This window comes from Cyanistes caeruleus, chromosome 8, assembly GCF_971803275.1.
Source record: "Cyanistes caeruleus chromosome 8, bCyaCae1.hap1.1, whole genome shotgun sequence".
Lineage (NCBI taxonomy): Eukaryota > Metazoa > Chordata > Aves > Passeriformes > Paridae > Cyanistes > Cyanistes caeruleus.
In genome coordinates, this window is record NC_141708.1 from 13,605,337 (window position 1) to 13,626,139 (window position 20,803).

The 20,803-nt window shown below is 58.2% G+C and overlaps 1 protein-coding gene across 3 annotated transcripts in view; it reads right to left on the reverse strand.

Annotated features, from left to right (window-relative positions):
* Nucleotides 1–20,803, reverse strand: part of KCNIP2 (potassium voltage-gated channel interacting protein 2) — a 43,589-nt gene that overhangs the window by 11,583 nt on the left and 11,203 nt on the right. Inside the window, exon 1 of one of the 3 annotated variants that reach the window (XM_086898952.1) lies at nt 4,796–4,933. The exons of the other annotated variants lie outside the window; for them this stretch is intronic. Within the exon in view, the coding sequence (XP_086755078.1) occupies nt 4,796–4,898 (103 nt within the window). The 5' untranslated portion in view covers nt 4,899–4,933. Of the gene's footprint in view, nt 1–4,795; nt 4,934–20,803 lie in introns of those variants that run through there. 3 annotated transcript variants of the gene reach the window in all.

The following is a 20,803-nucleotide window of genomic DNA, read 5'->3' on the forward strand; positions in this document are numbered from 1 at the left end:
GTCTGCAGGGACCCTTGAGTTCATCACACGCTACTGGGATACTGCTGCCACCAGCTCAGGGACCAGCTCCGCCTAGGAAATCCCCTCTGCCCCATCACAAACCACCAAACTTTCTCCCCAGCAGTGTCCCCACCTTGCGCGGCATGAGTTCCCTGCCTTGGAGCTCAGCCTTGTCCACTGATCACCTCCACAGACATCTGCAACCCTCATCTCCTCCCTCTTCCTCTGCATCTCTGGACCAGCAGTCGGTCACAGCCACAGCTGGGGACTGCCAGCCCGGGGTACATTTATTGCTGCTGGAGAGAAATGTGCTCCACAGGGTGCAAATGTAGCCCACGGGGTGCTGCCTGGGGGGAGGGCAGCATGTCAGGGACAGCCAGGGTGGGTGCTCCCCACCACCCACCCAAAGTCCTGCTTTGAGGGCAGCAGGACAGAGACCCCAGCCTGGCAACAGTGGTTATTAGAAAGCCACTTTCAGACAGTTGTCTATGCACCTGACACCTAAAAGCTGCTTCTGATGTGGTCACCTCCTGTCCCAGCAGTACAACAAGCCCCAGGGCAGGCACCCATGGGGGAATGAGACATTTTCCTGTATCCCTGGGAGGGGATGCTGTAGCCAAGCATAGATGGCACATCAGACATCCCACTAACTGCCCTCCAGGGACCATGGACTCCATACTCCCTAGAGCCCAGTCCAGGGCACTTCTATTCCCATCTGTGCCCAGTCCTGGGGTCTAATCCTGTCCCTCACAGGGGAGAGGTGAAGGAGATCCCATTGAGCTCCCACAGCACCCTGCAGCCCAGCCCTCCTAGAGAGTCACGGCCTCTCCCACCAGACTTGAAGGTTTCACCCTCCACCAACAGAGCAGGACTATAAAGAAGAGCAGTCCTAATAGGCTCCTTTGCTCTCTACATTTCTTGCTTTTTCTCCAGCTTGTGATTTTCTCCCATCCCTGTGGCTGAGTGATCTCCTGTCCCTCCATCTGCTGGCTCAGAGCCTATCCTGGGACAGGGTGGGGGCCCTGCTCCATGTCCAGCTGGGTCTCCTTGCTCCCCTCTCCAGGCACATCAGCAACAGTAAGAGCAAATCAGGCCAGAGGGAATTGGGAAGGAAGCAATATGAAAAGTGATTAACACAAGGCCGGAGGGAGAAGAGATTCAACAAGCTAATTAGATCTGGCTGGGCTGAGCAGGACGTGTCACCACACAGCAGCAGAGGCACAGGGTGCACTACAGGTACTGTGGACCTCAAGGAGCTCAGGGCTGCTGGAAGAGCTAACCCTGCCCAGCCCTAGAGCCAGCTGACAAACCTGCTAGCCCTTGGAAAGGCAAGGGTTAAACCCACTGCACACGGGGAAATCTCTGGTGCAGCCCAACACACAAAATCTCACATTTCAACCTGGAGTGCCTGCAGGTATCCTAGGCTAGATCTTGGTGCTCCAAGATCTACCCCCCTACAGCAAGCTCACCTCGATCTCTGGGCTCTGTCAAACCCACCAGGCTGGATGACACCCTGAGCCCAGGGACCAAAGCATCACACCCCAAAGGCCAGTCCCTCCTGCAGCCAAGATGCATTCCTGCTGCCAAAGAGGTTCCTGGAAAGCAGGAGGAATCAGGGCTTGGCACAGGACTTTGCTCTCACCACCACCTTGGGAATGCTCACTTTCTCCCCTCTCCAGAGGGACCCTCACCCTGAGCCAGCCATGAGGAGGTGTCTATACTGCTCACTGCCACCACCCTCCTGCCTGGCACATTTTGGGGTGCCGGTGGCACCCAGACATTATGCTACTCCCTCCTGTTTCTCCCCAGATTCTGGATGAATCTGGATGGGTTTGGCACCCTCCCAGCCCTGCTTCTCTCTCCATATCCTGAGCTCTACAGCAGCAGCAGCCCCCAGGGAAGGCAGAGACCAGCACACACCATGCTGGGGGCTCTCCAAGACACCCCCAATCCTGCCTGCCCCACAGCATGTATCCTGAACAGCCAAGGCAGGAACAGCCCCGGACGAGCACCAATTATCCTGCCGACAGCAATCTGCAACTTCATTTAATATTAATTTGTGGCTGGGCTACGCGGGTGGCTCTCCCGCCTTTTCCCTCCCGCCATCCCTCCTTCCAGCCAGGACCGATTGCTCTGCACTGAATTATTGATGCTGCACTTCAAGAGGCAAAATTGATAGCATTTTTCTCCACCTGCCCCATCCTGAGCGCCTGGCTAAAGCAGGGTGTCAGCAGGGGTCTGAGAGCCTCCTGCGTGGGTCTGCCAGGAGATGTTCAGGGATGGGGACAGCACAGGGCAGAGGTGGGATGACACAGTCCATCACTGATTATCCAGCTGGTAAACAACATCAGTTCCAGCATTGATCACCCTGGAGATTCTGGAGCACAGTGCACTCATGGGGATGCTCCATTGCAGCTGCCAGACAGTGGCTGTGCCCACACCACCAAGGTGTGGCAGGGCTCAAGGGGGTACAGTGCCAAGCAGACAGTTGGAACTTCTGTCTTTTTCAGGGAAGTGCCTGTTCTAAATGAAGTATTGAGTCCTTGGGGCCTCATCCAGCTGAGTTTAGGAACCCAGCAAGCCTGGAATTCCCCCAGGATCTTGCTGCAAGATGCTCCCACTGAACCCTTCCCCTTAGAGGGGTTGGCTTGGTCCCTTCTGGAGCTGCTCCATTCCCAGCTGATCATTGTGGTGGCATGACACAAGCTGGGCAGAGAAACAGCTGCAGGCAGGGGACCAGCAGGGATGGGGCAGGCAGAGCATGGGCCAGCAGCTGGAGCAGGAGAAGCACCACCAGCAACATCGGCAGCTCCGGAGCAGGTGGCAGAGCCCTCTGTCCATTAGCAGACCCGAGCCATTAGTGTTTGCTTTCAGGCTCTTTGTGGTCTCTGGGCTGTCACTGTTGACTGAGCCATGGCTTGTAAACAACCCCTGGAGGGGACACAGTATTTTCCAGTCCCAGACACCGCCTGGGACCTTCCCTGGAGAGCAAAATTCTACATGCTGCTTCTCCAGTCAAGAGGGGGAAGTGACCTATGCAGCAGCACCTCATCCCCATCCCAAAGCACTGCTGTTCACACACAGGACTCCTTGTACAGTGCCCAGGGCTCAGCTTAACCTCAGTCAATTTTTGCCCCTTAAGCAACATGTCTCCCTCTCCTCTGGGCACCTTTAATGGAGCAATTGCTGGCAATCCAGAGCACCTGGATCCCATTCCCACTCTCACAGCTGGGGCACATCTCCAGAGGGAACTGCAGCTTCTCAGCATGGATGGAGGGGGACAGGCATGCCCCTGTTCCTTCTGGAGGGGTGACAGATGACCAGGACAAGGTTGGACACAGGACACCCCATCTCCAGCATCCTGCTCTGGCCCATGGTAGGGAAAAGTCTGTTGCAGATGGACAAGAAGTGTGCCCCAGGAACCAGAGGAGCGGCACAAGGCAAGGAGTGGCAGGGTTGCTGCAGGGGCTGGGGGCTCTGTCTCCACTCTTTCCACTGCACCTGGGAACTGCAAACAGCTGCAATCAATGCCACCGATTTTGGTCCAAAGCTTCCAGCAGCTACATGGGGAAGCAAAAGCACTGGGAAGGGGGAAGCAGGGTCTGGGGGAGGCACCTCCAATAACCAGCTGAACTAGGGGGCAGGAATCCACCCTTGGCACAGTCAGCATGCCTTCCCCTGGCATTCACAAGGCAGGATGTCTGTCAGGTCAGTTCCTGCCTCAGTTTCCCTCCTGGTATGATCCACCTAGAAGTGCTGCTGCTGGAACACAGGGACTTAGCAAGCAGTTAAGCAGTAATGAAAACTTCCACCCACCTTTCCTGTCCTTCGTTCAGGTTCAGAGGATCAGAGGGAGGGATCCCTCCGATCTGCCCCCTCCCTATCCCCAGGCACAGCCTCGGGGTGCTGTCTGTTCCACTGCTTGTGGAGGCGAGTATTCACCACTACACCCAGCCCTGTGGGACCCAGCACTGGAGAAGCTGGGGAAGCACAGCGGAGTATCCCAGGGCACCAGTGGACCAGGGAAACTGTCTGTTTCCTCCTCACCCTGTGCATGCCCCCGTGCCAGGGGCTGACCAGGCTGCAGCATCACCTTCAGAGAGGTGTGTGCAGGCATGGGCAGGGGCTGGGCAGGGCTGGGGGGACCTTTTGCACAGCCATCACCCTGGGAGTCCAAGGTGCACCCAAGCCAAGCAGTCCTGACCTCCCTCCCACCTTGCCCAAAGCAGGGTCCCCCAAGCGGATCCAGGCTCTGCCAAGTGTGTCCTGTGCCCACCACTCAGAACCTCCATCCATGGCTGGACAGCTCCCTCTGTGTCCCCATACCCTGCCCAAGGGCCACAGGGGTCCTGGGGGAGAGCCAGGAGCAGGGACCCCAGCACGCACCCATCCTGCCTGAGCCTGGCTGCCCTGCAGACTGGTGCTGAGTCCAACACCTCACGTACGGGGTGAGGTGACTCTGGTCTCTGGTAACACCTTGCTTCTGTGGAGGTGTGGAAAACACCCTGGTGCCCACATATATGGTCACACGTAGTCCCAGCCCACAGCACCCATCAAACACAGCACACAAAGTCACCACCATACAGCAGACACCTTGCCAGCCCTGTCCCCTCCATACATCCCCAGCCACTGGGGCAGGCAGGATACTCTGCTCCTTGCATCCTACGCCCCTACAAGCAGCCAGCGGGTTCTCTCATGGATGCTGCGGCCTTGGCACATCCTTGGGGGCAGCTCTGGACACCCTCCACCTGCCCCTCATGTCCCCAGAGGTGACAGCACCACCCACACCCGTTACCTTCCAAGGACACAGGCTCGAAGAGGCCAAATTGCTCCAGCACCTTGACGAAGAGGACCAAGACCACCAGCACCGCAATCATCTCAAGGCCTTCCAGGTTCATGGTGGGGGTGTCTCATGGCCCCTCACGCACCCAGCCCTCCCCACCACAGCCCTTGAGCCCCCTCACCCCAGCACCTCAGCCGCCAGACCACACATCTCCAGCGAGACCGCCTGTGTCCCTGGCAGGGGTTTGGCTGTCACCCCCTACTCAGGGCCAGCTGCCACCAGCCATGGGCGAGCCAGGGTCAGCGCAGGGCTGTGGTGGGAGCTCAGGGAGCCACGGCTGAGAGCCCAGGCAGAGCAGGGCCGTGCCTGTGAGTAAGAGTGGAGAGAGGCCAAGAGGAGGGAGGCGTGGGGGGTGGCGGGGATGGGGGGGTCGGAGGGGGAAAGAAGGCATGCCCTCCCATTCCAATGACACCACCTCCATCGATTTGCTTAATGCAGTTGCTACGGAAACGGGCCACAGATATTAAAAGGCACTCGGTTCCCAGGGGGGGACACAGGGAGGGGCAGGACGCTGGGCACTGGCAAAACATCCAGGATGGGGATGACTCAGATTTGTCCTCTGTGCCCCAGACATGTGTCTGCCCCATGGGGACCAACTTAGCTAAACATATCAACATCTCCCTCCTGGAGAGTGTCTGGGGCAACAATTCCATCTGCCCCAAATCCAACCATTTCCAGGCAGATGGGTCCACCTGTTTTGCTAGGAACACCAAGGGAAGATGAGGAGCAGGTCTGGGAGCAGAAGCTCTGATGCAGGATGCCCAAGACTCTTCCAGACACCCAAATGGAGCACCAATGAGCAGGACAGGAGGAGATGCAGGGGCTAGGGACCCAGCCAAGGTCACACAGAAGCTGGAAACACAGGGTGAACCTGTGCATCTGTGCGCCTCGAGCACACATCCACACACAGACAACGGGGCTAAATTTAGCTCCCCCGATCTTTTTCAACAGCGTTCCAGCCCTTGCCTGGCTGCTTGATCACAAGCCACAGGGATTACCGGGGACCCAGGTACCCATAGTCACTGCCTATCAGCAGGGCTCAGCACCCCTTGGGTGCTCCTCCATCGCTTCTCCCAGGGATGCCACTGGCACTGCCCATCTCCAGGCGGACAATTCCCATGTGGCGCATGACGCAAGACCAGTCCCAACTCCAGCACTAGTGTCATAAGCAGGGAGTAGGGCTGTGCCCATGCCACTGCTGCCCCCCACCCTTCCCAGTTCACCCCAGCAGCAAGGCCAGCTGCCACAGCTACAGGTGGCCATATCTAGGCTATGGAGCAGACCCCTGGCAAGAGCTCCCACTGGGGCTGCCTCACACCAGTCTCCCAGGAACCCCCATCTCCAGCCCACTTGGCCGCAGGTTTGTCCCCTGGCAGGGGATGGAGAGGGCTGGTGTCTCAGTCCCAGGTTGTGGCATAGCCTGGTTATATAGTGGCTCCATGCCACCGGGCTTGGCAGCTCCTGCCCACCTGGGGCACATGCCCAAGGTTGTTCTAACACCAGCAGAAGATGCCAGAGATGCATCAGAGGCATCTTAGGGAAAGAGCTGAAAGTCTTCCCTAGGGAAACATTCCTCAGGCTGGAAGTTTTCAGACCTGGCATTACCTTTTCTTGGAAAGAGATGAGTCTCCAGGCAGTGAGCCTGGATTTCATGTGCCTGCCTCCCAATTTTTCCCTGGAGTCAATCCCTCTGGGCTGGGGTGGTACAGACCTGTTACACTCTCGCAGGAAGTTTCCCACTGAGTCAAATGAGTTTTTAAAGCCACTTTTCTTGCTGAGCCCCAGCTACAACCTATCCTCTCCTCAAGCCTCAATCTGCTTCCAGTGCCAGTGCCTATCCTGCAGTCCATGATTATTTTTGCAACCTAGTTTTTGGTCACACTTGGATGGAGAGGAGCCCTTTCCAGCCTGATCCAGAGGGTTTAAGGGCAGCTTCTCTGCAAAGGGAACCTACTGAGCCCATGTGAACAGACCATTATCAGCCCCTCATGTGTCTCTGGCAGCATCGTGGGATGCTGGGGCTGAAGGGCACCGTGGCAAGTCAGTCACCAGGGGACAGCTTCCCCACCTGCCCTTGTGGCTCTCCTGTGCCAGCCATCCTCCCCAGCGGAGCATCCCTCAGTGGGATAATTCTCTCACTGGCTTCCATGTCAGGATTACATATTTCCATACCAGAGCCATTAAAAAACCACTCCATTGTTTGCTACCAGCATGACACAGAATCTCACCAGGACCAGCACAGGCACCCAGCACTGGTCCCGTGTCCCCGTGCCACACACTGTGCCCAGCTCCCAGCACATCCAGACTCCCCAGGGTTTCTTGCCCAGAGCATATTTCCTCTGACCTAGGGCAGCTCCAGATGGGCTAGGTGTGACAAAGAACCACCCCTTCACCTCACCAAGGTCCCCATGGATGTTACTCCGCCTGGAGCTGCCCCCAGGATGGATGAGACATGTGGGACCACATGTGGGATGTCACCAAAGGAGCCACGGCTGCCTGCAAGGGATGCTCAAGAGCATACATACCCCACTGAAAGTGTGGGACAGTGCTTTTCCCCCATCCCACTGAGGAGCACCACTCCCAGGGGTGCTCCTTGCCCCTGCAGCCAGTCAGCATTTGGCCATGCTGTGGGAAGTGCCTCAAGACTCTGGCTGAGCTGTGCAGAGAGAAGTCTCACAGATGGATGGAGCAATGCACACCCCAGGCAGGAGAGGCTCTGCACGTCCCCAGACATGTGATGCCAGTTTCACCCCTCCTGCCCTGCTCCCTGCCCTGGGGTCTCACCCTGCAAACCTCCAGCAATCACATCTCACTGCTGTGGGGCTTGGAGACACCCTTCACTGGGGAAACTGGGGCCCCCACCACATCCCAGAGCTCCCCAACACACCAGCTGAGGGACCAAAGATGTGGGTCATGCCCAAAGGGACCCAGAGCCCCAAAATGCAGATTGAGGCCTGAGCATGAGCTCTGGGCACCCTACAAGAGTGGGAGCCTCCAGAGAGTCCATCTGGAACCCCGTCTCACAGCGAGGGGCAGCAGTACCTAGACACAGGCAGCATGGTGGATCCCAGAGTAGCCCTGGGCACAGCCCTGAGCCACAGCCCAGCCCCAGGGCTGCCACCAGCTGCTCTCACACACAGCGAGCAGGACCACGGCCAGGAGGAACTAATGAAGTGACTGAGATGGAGGTCTCCCAGAAAGGCAGAGGGCGAGTCCCTAATCCACCTCTCCCACACCAAACATCTGTCTCGCCTCACCGCTTGGTTTGTGGAAGCGGCCGGGCCACCCTGTCCCCCCATGTCCCCAGCCCCGTACCTTCAATGCCACTGATGATTTTGAAGCAGCGGGTGGTGAACCAATAGGAGATGAGGAGGAGGATGGCAATCAGGGAGGCATAGAGCAGGCTGTCGTTATGCAGGGATGTCCTCTCCATGGCTCCATGCCCTGTGCCCACTCGTGCCCCCAGCCAGCCCCGCTGTGCTATCTGGGGCAGCCCTGTCCCCCTGCCAGAGGAGCTGGGCACCACGGGCAGGGAGGCGGGGGGCCGCACGGGCAGGCAGGCAGGTAATTGGGAGCGTTGTGTGAGAGCCAGGCTCCCAAACCAATTACCTTAATTGTGCTCAGACAGCACATGGCAAACAGTTAAAAATAACCCTCCTGGCCCGGGGGGAGAGTGGCACCATCAGCCAGGAGAAGGAGGCAGGGGGCAGAGAACAGATGGGGCTCATTACACACGTGGCCGTGTCTCAGTGCCATGGGGCCAGCAAGGCATCACCACAGCCCAAGGGTTGCTCTGAGTTCCCTGATGATCTTGGGATCCTCAGGGCTCAGCCCCTTGCTGCCACACTGCAGGTGAAGCTGAGAGTTCTGGAAACGGGGCTCCCTAGGGAATGATGCTGCCAGGATCTCTGCTGACGCCTGTGTCCGTCCTTGCTCCAGACAGGAGGCCTTGAAGGAAGGTGTCTCTGCAGTTCTGCCATCCTGGAGAGCTGGGTCTGACATCTCATTCCCTGTGTCCCACAACAGCACTTCCCCAGGGATGTCTGTGATCAGCATCTGTCTCTCTCATCCGGGAGTCAGAGCCAACCAGCCTGGTTCCCGCACTGTGATGCCAGGTGCATCTAGATGGTGCCACTGTGGGTTTGGGCACACTCACTCACAGCTCCCAAACCACGCTGGATTAGCTGCACCCATGCCTGAGACACTTCTGGTCCCTGCATGGTGCTAGGCCCTATCTGCTGCCCCATGGGACATACAGCTGAGGAAGACACTGGACCCAAGTGTTTCATCCCAAACCCTCTTTGCATACAAGATGTCCCATCCCTACCCTGTACCCACAGCCAGGGGTTATGGCCACCCAGGTGTGGGTGAGGAGTACAGCACTGCCACAGCTGTGCACCTTTCAGGGAGCAGATTCCAAGCACCCCTCTGTCTGTCCCTCCTCCCTCCCTTCTCTCTCCCCCAGGATCAATGTCTCTGAAGATCCATATGTGACACAAAGTGGCCCTGGCATATGCCCATGGCTCAGCACTGGGGAGAGCAGCAGGCCCTGTAACACTGCCCCAGGACCAGGCAGCCCATGCTGGCACTGAGTCCATGCCACCCGTCCCACTTCGGGCTGTGACACTAACAGCCATAAAGCTTCCCCCACCCAGCCACCCCCACCCTGGCTCTCCACTGTTGCCCGCAGCACAGCCCTGCCACACTGCTAAATTTAAACACCCCGCCAGCCACCTGCTGGGTAGTGTATAAATAACCCCTGGAGTAGGGTTTCTTGCCCAAAAATCAGCCTCCATGCACACAGCATGCCACAGGCACACCCAGAGCCATCAGGTAGCAAGGTGGCTGGTCCCTGTCTCCATCCTCCCAGCACTACCAGCAGCTGGGGATGAGGAACTGTCCTCCACTGCAGGATGGAGCAGATGGGGATGGAGCAAGGCAATCATCCATTGTCAAGGGACCCATCTCTTCAGGAGGGACCCTGCACCTTGACTGTGGCCAGGATCTGCCCTCCTTGAGAGTCACCCCTGTGGCTACCCCTAAAGTGCTCTTCACCCAGTGCAGCAGGGTGTTACTATGGCACTACTTCCACAAAATGTGCCAGGACCTGCTGGGCCACAATGAGGTGATGGTCCCTGGGCACAGCTGGGCAGCTGCTGCCCAGGTCCCTTGGGTGCTCCTGACCTGCCGGGGGGCCAGCCTGATGGATAGGAATTTCTCCTTTTTTTTGGTTCTCGGGGCCATCATCCATTAGGGAGAGTTAAATTTAGGTTAAGGCTGATCCCTTATTACCTTGCTGCTAATCAGAGCACGAGCAGATTATTAATAAGCACATTAAAATATTGGTGAAATGCTATTTTTGGGAGGTGAAGTCACAGTTTTAATCTGGTTAATTGATTGAGTCATTTCTCTTTGCCCTCTCTGGCAACCCGTCCTTGGCCAGCTCCCCGGGGCACCCAGCCAGGGGGCCCCTTGCCCCAGGCCCACCTGGTCAGGCACCCAGTGCCTCCTGCAGTGAGCTCCAGGGGACCTCCTTCTCCTGTGCAGGAAGGACAGGGGGTCACTGCCCCCCGAAAGGGAATGATGTGGCAGGGTAACAGCCAGAGAGGGGTCAGCATCTTGGTGACCCTAGCAGCATCTGGGGAGGAGGGCAGCTGCAGAGGGGAGGAGGTTGTGCAAGCCCCACATCCCACCCCCAACTCAGAGCTGCCCAACTTTGGGTTTCACTCCACTTTGGCTTGTCTCAGAAGTTGGGAGGACACCAAGAAGACGATGAGGGTAGTCAGTGCCCCATGGCCAGACATGCCCTCTGTGCCCATCCCAATCCCGCACACCCGGCAGGGCTGTAGGGAAAGCCCTTGGTCCTGCTCAGCACAGCACGTGGTGACTCCAGAGACGCAGTCCCAGGGGACACCTGCTACAGTCCCAAATCCATAGAGCCCAGCTGCAAAACCAGGGCATTGGGAGAAAGATCTGCAGGATATCCTTGCAGGTGGTGGGGGTTGGGAGCATCCTGAGGTCCCATTCCCTCTTTGCTCTATTACCTGCAGCTCTGCCCCTCGTGCCCTGGGCTGGACTCAGCTGACTCACCCTCTGCCCCCTCCACTCCGGGCAAGTTGGCTGATGCCCAACGGAGCCAACTAGCGGGGATGGACCTGGCACTGCCTGCGGCACACCCAGCCTCCAGAGCCTGGCATGCTGCTGGGCTTGGGGGACTGTCCCCTGCTTTGACTCCATCCCAGGGCTTGGGTCCCTGTGGGCAGGAAGGGAGCATGCCATCTGGGCATGGCTCACAGGTCAAATATTGCTCCCACATCCCAGCCTCCAGGGCTGTGCCAAGTGCATGTCCGTGCTATCCCCGCATTTCTCTGGCCCCAAGGACAGGCACAGGCTGTGAGACCCAGCGGTTTCCCCAGGCAAGGAGGGGACAAAATCTGGGAGGGGTTTTCCAGGCAGGCCGAGTCCTGGCAAAAGCAGTGCAAGTCCCAGCCCTGCTCTGAGGTGTGACGCTGCCACATTGGCCTAACAAGGCTTTTCCTGCACTCATGGTACGGTGCATCCCTTCCCAGCACTGCTGGGGCTCAGAGGGGCAGCCCAGCGGTCCTCAGCAGGGCAAGGCCATGGGGATGACACCTTTGTCCCTGCACAGGGACACAGGGGCAGGAGTAGGGGACCCAGAGTCCCAGCACACAGAGGCACATGATGACCTCCACAAGATTTGCCCACTGGGTTTAGGAGGTGGTTCTGGGTTCACACCCAGAAGAGGGGCTCTGGGCAGCTGTCAGGGCAGTGCAGGGGCTGGCACAGGGGTGAGGGTCCTGCCATGGCAGTGACAGCAAACCAGGAGCACACAGCATGCAGTTCTATCCCAAGGACCAAGCATCCCAGGACAAAAGTACCGGTAGATGCAGGCACCAGGGCGTGTCCCTGCCCTGGCTCATGGGGCACACCCAGGGCTTCTCTGTCCAGCTAGATGGAGGGCATGGCTCCAGCTCCAGAGTAGTCAGATTCCTTGACATGTCAGGAACCGGCAGACCAGCTGCAATTTATTTGTACAGCAGTTTTTCATGCTCCACTTTGCATCAGGCCCCTCCCCAAACAAAACATTCACCTCACCCCAGATCCACATGGGCCCTTCAGGGGCTTTTTGTTGCCTCCTGGAACCATCTTCAGCTTTGCTCCACACGGAGCTCAGTGCAACCCCTCCAGAGGCTGAAGCACTCAGCACCTAAACAGCATTTCTCCCCTCCCCAAAAGCCCCACAGAGCTCACCAGACAGACACCCCTAATCACAGAACAGAGATCCCGTGTCCCCCAGGGCGGCACCTACCTTGGGAGAGAGTGCCGGTGACAAACTGGTAGAAGAAGCGGATCACCCGGCCCAGCTGCCTCTTGCAGCGCTGCTGGCAGTGGCTCATGGCTCCAGCTCCCAGCGCTGGGGAGAGACCCAGCCGCACCCCCTCCCGGCCGCCAAACAGCCCCCCGGCTCCTCCGAGCGGCGGGCGATGCCCGGGGGAGGGCTGAGCCTCAGTGCCCGGAGCGAGCCTGCGGGCAGCGGCGTGGGGCGCGCCCGGCGGAGCGGCAGCGCGGCAGCCGCCGGCCCCGCTCCCCGGCGGCGGGCAGCGGCAACTTTTGCGCGGGGATGCTCCGGTGCAGATGGGCAGTGGGACAGAGGGTTCGGCGGCGGTGTGCCTCCGGGGGCTCGGGCTCACGAAAGGCGACCCCTGAGAGGGAGCGGGATGTCCGGGCTCGCCGCCCCGGGCCGTGCCCGCCCGCCGGTCCCCTCCGTGCCGCAAAGTTGCGGGGAGCGGCGGGGAGCGGCGTCAGGGTGGTGCGGGGCGCCGGGGAGCACAGTGGTGCCAGCCAGCCCTCCGGCAGAGGCGGATGGACGCCTCCCTGGCTGGCAGAGCCCCGGGTTGCCCCTGGCTCCTGATCCGCCCCTTGGCACCAGCTCGACCCGGCACTTCACGCCCCGGCTGGCCGGGAACCAGAGGCAGGTTGGTATGGCAACCCGCAGACTCCACAGGTCCCGCTGACCAATGAGGCACCGCTGCATCCCAGGGCCGCCTCTCTCCAAGAGCAGGCAAGGATGCTCCTTCCGGAGGGAAGCCGGCACCGAGAGCATCCTGCATCCTTGAGCGTCAGCCATCCACTCCCACAGTCAAGTGGGGATGCATCCCTGGGCATCAGTCCTTCATCACTGCAAGTGTCCTGCATCACCAGGCATCCACTTCTGCTGGCTCCACACAGGGGAGGAGACAAGGATGGATACAAGGATAGGAGGAAGAGGAGTCAGACTCCGAGACCACCCAGGCTAAGAGCTGCTCGCTCCAAAGCTCAGCCTGGCAGTGAGTTGCTAACTTGCACAGTATGTCAGAGCCAGAAGGCAGACTGGAGTGTGGTGACAGTGGGATTTCCCTGCTCCCAGAGCCAGCCTGAGACAGTCTGTGCAGACTCAAGACAATATCCCTTCCCCTAGTACCATTTTCCCAGCTGTATTCCATCTCTGCAGAGCATTCACACCCTACAGCAGCAGAATTCTATCGGTTCTGAATCCATCCAGGCTCTATAATCTCATAAATTTCATCTCTTATTAATAGAGAAGGAAGCGAACAAAAAGGGACCTGATGGAAATTACAGCTTCTGTTCCCTCAGGGATGGAAAAGAGGGTGGAGCCATGATACAGCCAGGAACAGCCAGACTGTCCAGTCCCTACCAATACCTCAAGAAGGAGTCCAAAGGGAAGAGCACCAACACTTCCCACCAACCCTATACTGGGGTTGGCACAGGGAAACCTCACTTCCTGCTCCCCAAAAGAAGGGCCATCCCCTCCAAACCAACCCCCCCACCCCCGCCTGCCCACCCTGTCTTATACAGGCTATGGCCCTGCCAAAGGGGGCAGCTGCCCAAGGGAGTGTCTCCACAGCACAGCATGACACTGTCCCAGGGTGAGGGGCACCTGCAGCAGTCAGTGCTGCGCTGGCCAGTGCATAGCTGAGCCAGGTTTGGAGAGATCCTAAACAAGGCACAGCACACAGCACAGCAGGGACTTGCAACCCTTTAATAATACATCCACAAAGCCCCAGGCCAGGGAAGGGCTGCAAAGGGCATCAACCGCACAAAGGGAAGGGGCCAGTCCAGGCCAGCTGAAGCAGATTGGGCAGCTCAGCAGAGTCACAGATGTAGAGACAATCTGTGAATACAACACCTTCACTGAATCTACCCCTGTGAACCACTTGCCCCCAGCTGAAAGTTCAGAGATTTGGGTAGCCAGCAGTGCCCAGTCCACTCCTGCCACCTTCCAGGTACAGGTCTGGGGTTTAGGACCCTCATCCTTGTCTACAGTATCCAGGAGCAGAGCTCCTGGCTCAACCCCGCAACACAAACACATTGGGACAGTCTCTTGCAGTGATCAGGTCCCGTGAGCTGTGTCATACAAGGCCAGATCCTGCAAAGGCACAACGTTCCCAGTGCTACGGGGAACAGCCAGCACGAATCAGACCAAGGCAGCTGCAGCATCCCAAAGGCCCGAGGGATACAGGACAGGCGACAGAACAGCCACAGGAGGGTGCCAGAGCCCACAGGACGTGACAGCAAACAAAAGTTTGCAGATCTATCCCAAACCCTACCACCCAGCTCCTTGCGGCCAGTTTCCATCTGACAGGGAAAGTTACTCCTTCCCAGCAGGTGCCAGGCAGGTGAGACGTGCAAATGCCATCCTGTTCACCTTGGTCGTGATAGTCATGCAGGACAGGGGATCTCCTGTCCCTTCCACATCAGCAGATGTTGGCCACCCTGGATGGACACTGACCCGGCTCCTCACTGGAAAGCTGAGCAGAAACTCAGCACTAATCAAAAGCAACAAGACAGAGCTGTTGAGCCCACTCTTACTCAACTTTTCTTGCTACCCCACCTGGTAACATCCAGCCGTGGCTGCCACTGCAGGGTGCATCCTGCCAGCCTCCTGCCCCACAGGCCAGCCTGTGGTTCTCCCAGACCTGCTCCCTGCTTAAGGAGGACAGTGGCTCCCCATCTGCAGCCCCAGGTGAGCTCCTTTCCCCACAGTGCCTCACTGTGGGGCAAAGGATATCATCTCCCAAAAACATACTTAGAGTCAGCCTGTGTCCCCAGAGCATCTGCTGGGCCCGCAAAGGAGACATGCTGCTGCTGGAGCTGCTGCAATGGGAAGGAGGAAGACTATGGCTCCAGCTCCAGCACATGCTCCCCCCTATGTGCTTCGACTCTGGCAAAGAGAGAATCTGCCCGCACCTCCTAAAGCCGAGCCTGCACCGGGGACCAACCTAGCTTAGGGGACAAAGGGCAAATTCAGGGAGATTGGAGATCAACACTGCCCTGCACCTCCCTGCCCCAGCCCCGTGCCTGCCTGCTGACTGTGCTGGGACGCCTGCAGCTTGGAAGCGCAGGAGCCGGGACAGGCAGTACCTGCCGTGCGACGGACCTGTGATGGCACGGGTGGGGACACGGCTGCCCACGCCCCGTGCCCGACACCCCGTGCCCCACGCCCCGTGCCCCACGCCCCGTTTCCCGTGCCCCACACCCCGTGCCCCACGCCCGGCTCGGCCGCGGTGCCGCTGCCTGACGCTGAGAGGAGCCCCGGCACAGCGCAGCAGAGCGGCGGGAGGTGAGCCGGGGACACGGCTGGTTCAGACGGCTGTGGCAGCTGATGGCACACGGGGGACAGCAGAGGACACGTGTTGTTGTGTCGGAGCGTGGCCCTGCACGCGTGTGAGAGGATGCACGGGAACCGTGAAGGCCATGCGGCCACCACGGCCCGCTGGCGGTCCCTTGGAGGCTGGAGACAGTAGCAACACCACCGAGGAGGGGGACATGACACATTTGCCCACACCAGAGCCATTGCTTCCTTTCCTACTCTCCCGAGATGGTTTCCTGGCAGATACGTCCTTCCTAAGCCACCGACTACTAGGCTGGTACCTGCCGAGGAAGTGCAGGGAGCTGCCGGGGGAATTCACGCTGGTTCCTGGCCATGAAATATTCATTAGCACAGCCGCCAGGAGAAGGCAGGAAATAAAAGATAAACAGAAGGGGATGGGGGGAGAAGACATAATGCTTGCAGGCAGCTCAGCGTGGCACTGACAAGCCCATAGAGTGGCTGAATCAAGGTCTTCATACCATCATCACACCAGTATGTGGGTTCCCTGGTGTCCATGCCAAGCCTGATTCACTGTCATGGATGTCGTGGGCACATAAACACCCCTAGAAAATATAGCCAGGAAAGAAGTCCTTGCAGGCACATCCAGCGTGGGTAGGGATACCCTGCAACATGCACATCGCCAAAGGGCACCGTGCTGGGATGGTGGTCAGAGACTGCTCCTGCCTGTGCCAGCCCTGGATGGTGCCTGGGCTTCCAAGCATTTCAACCTGGGCTACACCCCTCAGGGCCAGCTTGGCCAGGGCATCTGTGGGCTCTCTGGAGTCATCCTGTGGCTGGCAGAAAGCAGATGCCAACATTTCTCTCAGGGAGGAAGGGCTGTCAGGATGGGAGGCACATTTCTAGTAATGAGGAAGGGCAATCAGGGCGGGAAGGAGGAAAATTTCCATTACCAAAGAAGGATAATCAGAGTAGGAAGGATGCAGGACATCCTGTGACCCTGTGCCAAGCCTCAACCCACCACTCAGGCTCACAGCAGCTGAGCAAATGCTCTGTTCTCTCTCTAAATAATTCAAACCCACCTTTTTTGGGAGGATGGAGGACATACACATTCCAGCAATGCCAGACTCACAGCTGCTTGGCAGGGACAGAGCAGGTCCTGGCTGGAGGCAGAGCTCAGCAAGACTCAGCCTGGAGCCAGGACACGATGAGGGAGAAGAAGGCAGACATCCTAGCAGCAGGGATCACTTCAGGAGCCATGAGCTTCTGGTTCCAGATACACCACATCTGGATGAGTGGCTCTGTGGGATCCCAACACCTCTGCCAGCAGCAGAGAGAGGAAGGCTCAGCCCAGCCAGTCCTGCGTGCTGCTGCTCTGCTCCTGCCTCCTCCCAGCCCGGGAAAACCGCAGCCTCCGGGTCTGGGGGAAGTGCTGAAAACGTGATGCCAGAGAAAATAAATAAGGCAGCTAATGAGGTAATTTGCATAGCTATTAGCAGTCAGGATTTGCAGCGGGTCTGACATGGGATGTGCTGTCACAGCGAACTGCAGCCCGAGGGCTCTGCTGCGCTTGCAGAGGGAAACACACAACACAGGCGTGCTGTGCGGGCACACCGCAGGCACCCACCGCAGGCAGCCACCACCGGGGAGCAAGTCCAGGAGGAAGGCGGAGGAAGGCTCGGAGCAGGGCACAGGACCTGGGAGGAGCTGTGTGCTCTAACCTTGAGCCCCTCCTGCCTTTGGCCACACACCCCGCGGCTCGGCCCTGGCACGTACAGATCGTGGGCCAGCGCACAGCTCCTACCTTGCCAAGGCTCAGAGAGCATCCATGAAAGGACAAGCTTGCAAAGGCCAAGGAAAAGCTGCCAGCAGCCCAGGCTGCCTCGCAGGGCAGCCCTGCATTGTCACAGCCAGCTGGCTTCATGTGCTTTCCCATCCAGAGCTGGCTCCAGCTCCCTGCATCCTTTACATCTGCTTGCTCCCTTATGAACCTGGCATAAAACACATCCCAGGACAAGCACAAACCCTTTCCTACCCCAGTCTTTGTTGCCAGCAAACTCACGTCACTCTGACTCCCAGCAGAAAGTGCCATTTTTGGGATGTAGGACTGCGCATGAAGCATAACACCATCAACAGTTCTGCATCATAACTGCACCCATGCTTAGCTGTTCGGGTCAGGAATCACGGAACTGCCGCAGGCAGGAGGGCACTGGTCACCCTGGTACACTCAGGAACGCAGGGGAAACACACCTGCAACCTGTGACACTGCTGGAACCCAACCTGCTGTGCCCACTAAATTGTGTTGGAGAGGAATGGCACGCAGGGCCACTCTCCCCGGGGCTGCCAGGGCATGTCTGGCTTTGATCACAAACGTGCGACGACAGCTCAGCTCCTTCTCAGCTGGTGGATCTTGCTAAAAAATGCATGTGATGCGATCTGTCTGCTCCGGAAGGCGCTGCCAGGGAAAGAACCCAGCCCAACGCTGTGTGCTGGTCCTGCAGCACCCACCTGCCAGCAGCTGGCAGGCAGCAGGTGATGGGGCAGCAGCCTGGCTCTGTGGCACCACGCTAGGGACGAGCACATGCCAGAGCACTCCTGCAAAGCAGGGAAAGGATGGGGCACCCCCGTGCTCTGATGGCAGAGACAAGCAGAAAGACCCAACGGATGAGTGGTTGGACAGACAAACAGACACAAACTCCACCACCAACTCGGGTGGTGCGTGTCTGTCCGAGATGAAAGTCAGAAAGTCAGAGCCCTGGTGTGTCCATCACCCCCAGAACCTCTGTAATGCACCCCACACCTCCAGACTACACTGAGACACTGAATGCTCCTAAGCTGATTTTTTTTTTTTTTTTTGTCAGTTCTGCTAAATATTTTAGGTATTTACACAGAAAAGCTCTCTGTGCTCGGCGGCATGTCGGCCCCCTTGGCATCACACAGGCGGACACAGACACACCCCCGCCTGCCAGTCATGAATAATTCATTGACCCCATGAACAGGATAGAAGCGGTGGGTAGGAGAGGACAAAGCTGGGGACACGGCTTCATCAGCCCCCGTCCCGGCTCCTGGGGTGCACCCCGAGCGTCTCCTTGTCCTGCAATCGGAGGGCAGAGAACTGCACCAACAACTGCAGGGAAACCGAAGCACGGGGAAAGGAGAAGAGCCAGGAGCTGAACCCAGCTCTGGTTATAGGGCTGACACATCGAGACAGCAGCTGTAAGCAAGTAGAAGCATAACCTGCCTGGACCATCTAGGGGCATTTCAGAGCTTGTTGTGTTTAAAAAGCACAACAATGTCGGGGGCACCCAGGGTATATCAGGCAGTGAGGCAGCACAGTCCCTGGGATCTCCAAAGAGCATGGCCCTCACGCGTGTGCACTTTGCTGTCTGGGGGTATACAGCTCACACTGGGGCACAACACAGACACAGCGTCTCCTTATCCCAAACCAGCATATTTTTGCCCCTCAGGTGCCCTCCCACCTTGCTCCATGCCCATGGCACCCCATGAAAATCAGCAGGGATTTCCATCCTCAGACCTGTTCCAGCACCCACTCCAATCATCACCAGGGTCTCCTGAATTGAGAAGCTGGGAAAAATCTCAGCCTGGTCACAAGTGACATCAGCCCTGCTCCCCACCTGCTCCAGGAGAGGACATGGTCCTCAGCATCTCTCCAGCCTTGCCACCCTCACCACCCCACACCAAGCCACAGTGATGGTGACAAATTAATGAGCTCCATGCAATCACACATAGGTTTGGCTCCAGTAAATGGGAGGTGGCACTAGGCTCATTTCCTTGCAATCAGTGCTGGCTTGGCCACCAACAGATCTGTCTCAGCAGGGTGACAGGAGGAAGCACAGTAGGAACAGGCTGGGACACAACCTCGGCTCCCACGTGTTCAGACAGCTCAGGGCTGCCTGTGGGTCAGAGATTGGGACACCCTCTGTCACCCAGGCTGACGCTGCCACGCAGAGTGACACAGGCTATCAGCACCACTGCTCATCCAGGGCTCCTGCACACACTGCCTGCACGGCTGCGAGAGGGAGATAAGATGCCTGGAGGGGAAACATGTTTCAAATGGCAGGAATCTCCCCCAAAATGGACTTGGCTTGAGGGCACCGAGAGTGTTTGCTGCTATTAATAACTCCAGAGCTGTAACGAGGCGCCTGGCCTCGGCTCAGGGAGACACAGCAACAAGGCAGGGAGGGAGAGCAAAGTGGTGCTGGAGATGGGGCTGTGCTCCTGACCCATGGCTCCTCACCAAGCCCATGGAGTCCCCACACCAGCAACTCCCCAGCACTGGCCTGAAGCCCCTGGGTAGGTGGCTGGGTGGACGTGGGGGGCCCAGGGTAGGGCAGACACATAAGCTTAGTGCTTCCTTTCCTAAAGCCCACAGCCCACCTGCACCCTTCTCCAGCCTCAAGCCAAGGCACTGTGCATCCCCATGGCGGAGCTAACAGCCCCCCATGCCAGTATTGACCCTCTCTCCACTTGTACCCTGAGTGATGGCTCAGCCTTCCACCCTGCTGTGCTCTCTGCCCCATGGGGTAGCAGGGCTGCCCATTCAGCATCTCCAGGGCACCTGCTCAGCCGACTGCCAGCCCAGGGGGGCCCTAGAGACTGCCTTTTAAAACTGACATTTTGGGGACAGGAAAGCTATTTTCAGTTGTTTCAGAGACAGTGTTTCCATTGCAGTTTGTCTGCCTCCACTGGAAGGAGGGATGCTCTCCCTGGAAGTGCCATGGCCGGCAGCTTTGTGTTGGGCTGTGGTGCCCGGCACTAGCTCTGCACCTCTGGGTCATCCTCATCCCTCCTCTGCCTGCCTGGTGCCTGGTCCCACTGTGCTTGGGAGCACATGGGAAGATATCCCTGGGTTCCCAACTGGGCAGAAGGGTCAGGAGCATCCCATCTGGGAGAGGGGCTGGTGGGAGGCACACAGCTCCTGCCTAAGACCTTCTCACCATCAGCAAGTTTTCTTCTACACACCTTAATGAGACAATCCCAAAAATTAGCACACAGACCTGAGGAGCACCCCCTCCCCGGAGCCCCCAGGCACTCTTGATAGGAATAAATGTGCCTGGCAATTATGGAGGGGGAGTACAGCCTCCCAGTGCAAGACCTGCTGAGAGACTCAGAAATAAATATGTTAATAATCAAATATCCATCCTGTGTCTGAGCTCACGGGAGGACTTTCAAGTCTAATTAGCGGAAGATTTGTACCATTGCTGCGAGGGCTCGAGGGACAATTTGCCGTGGTTCCCACAAAGTGAGAGGTTCTGCTATAATTAGCCAGCAGCATCCTGTCTGCAAGGATTACCTCCAAACCTCCCCCG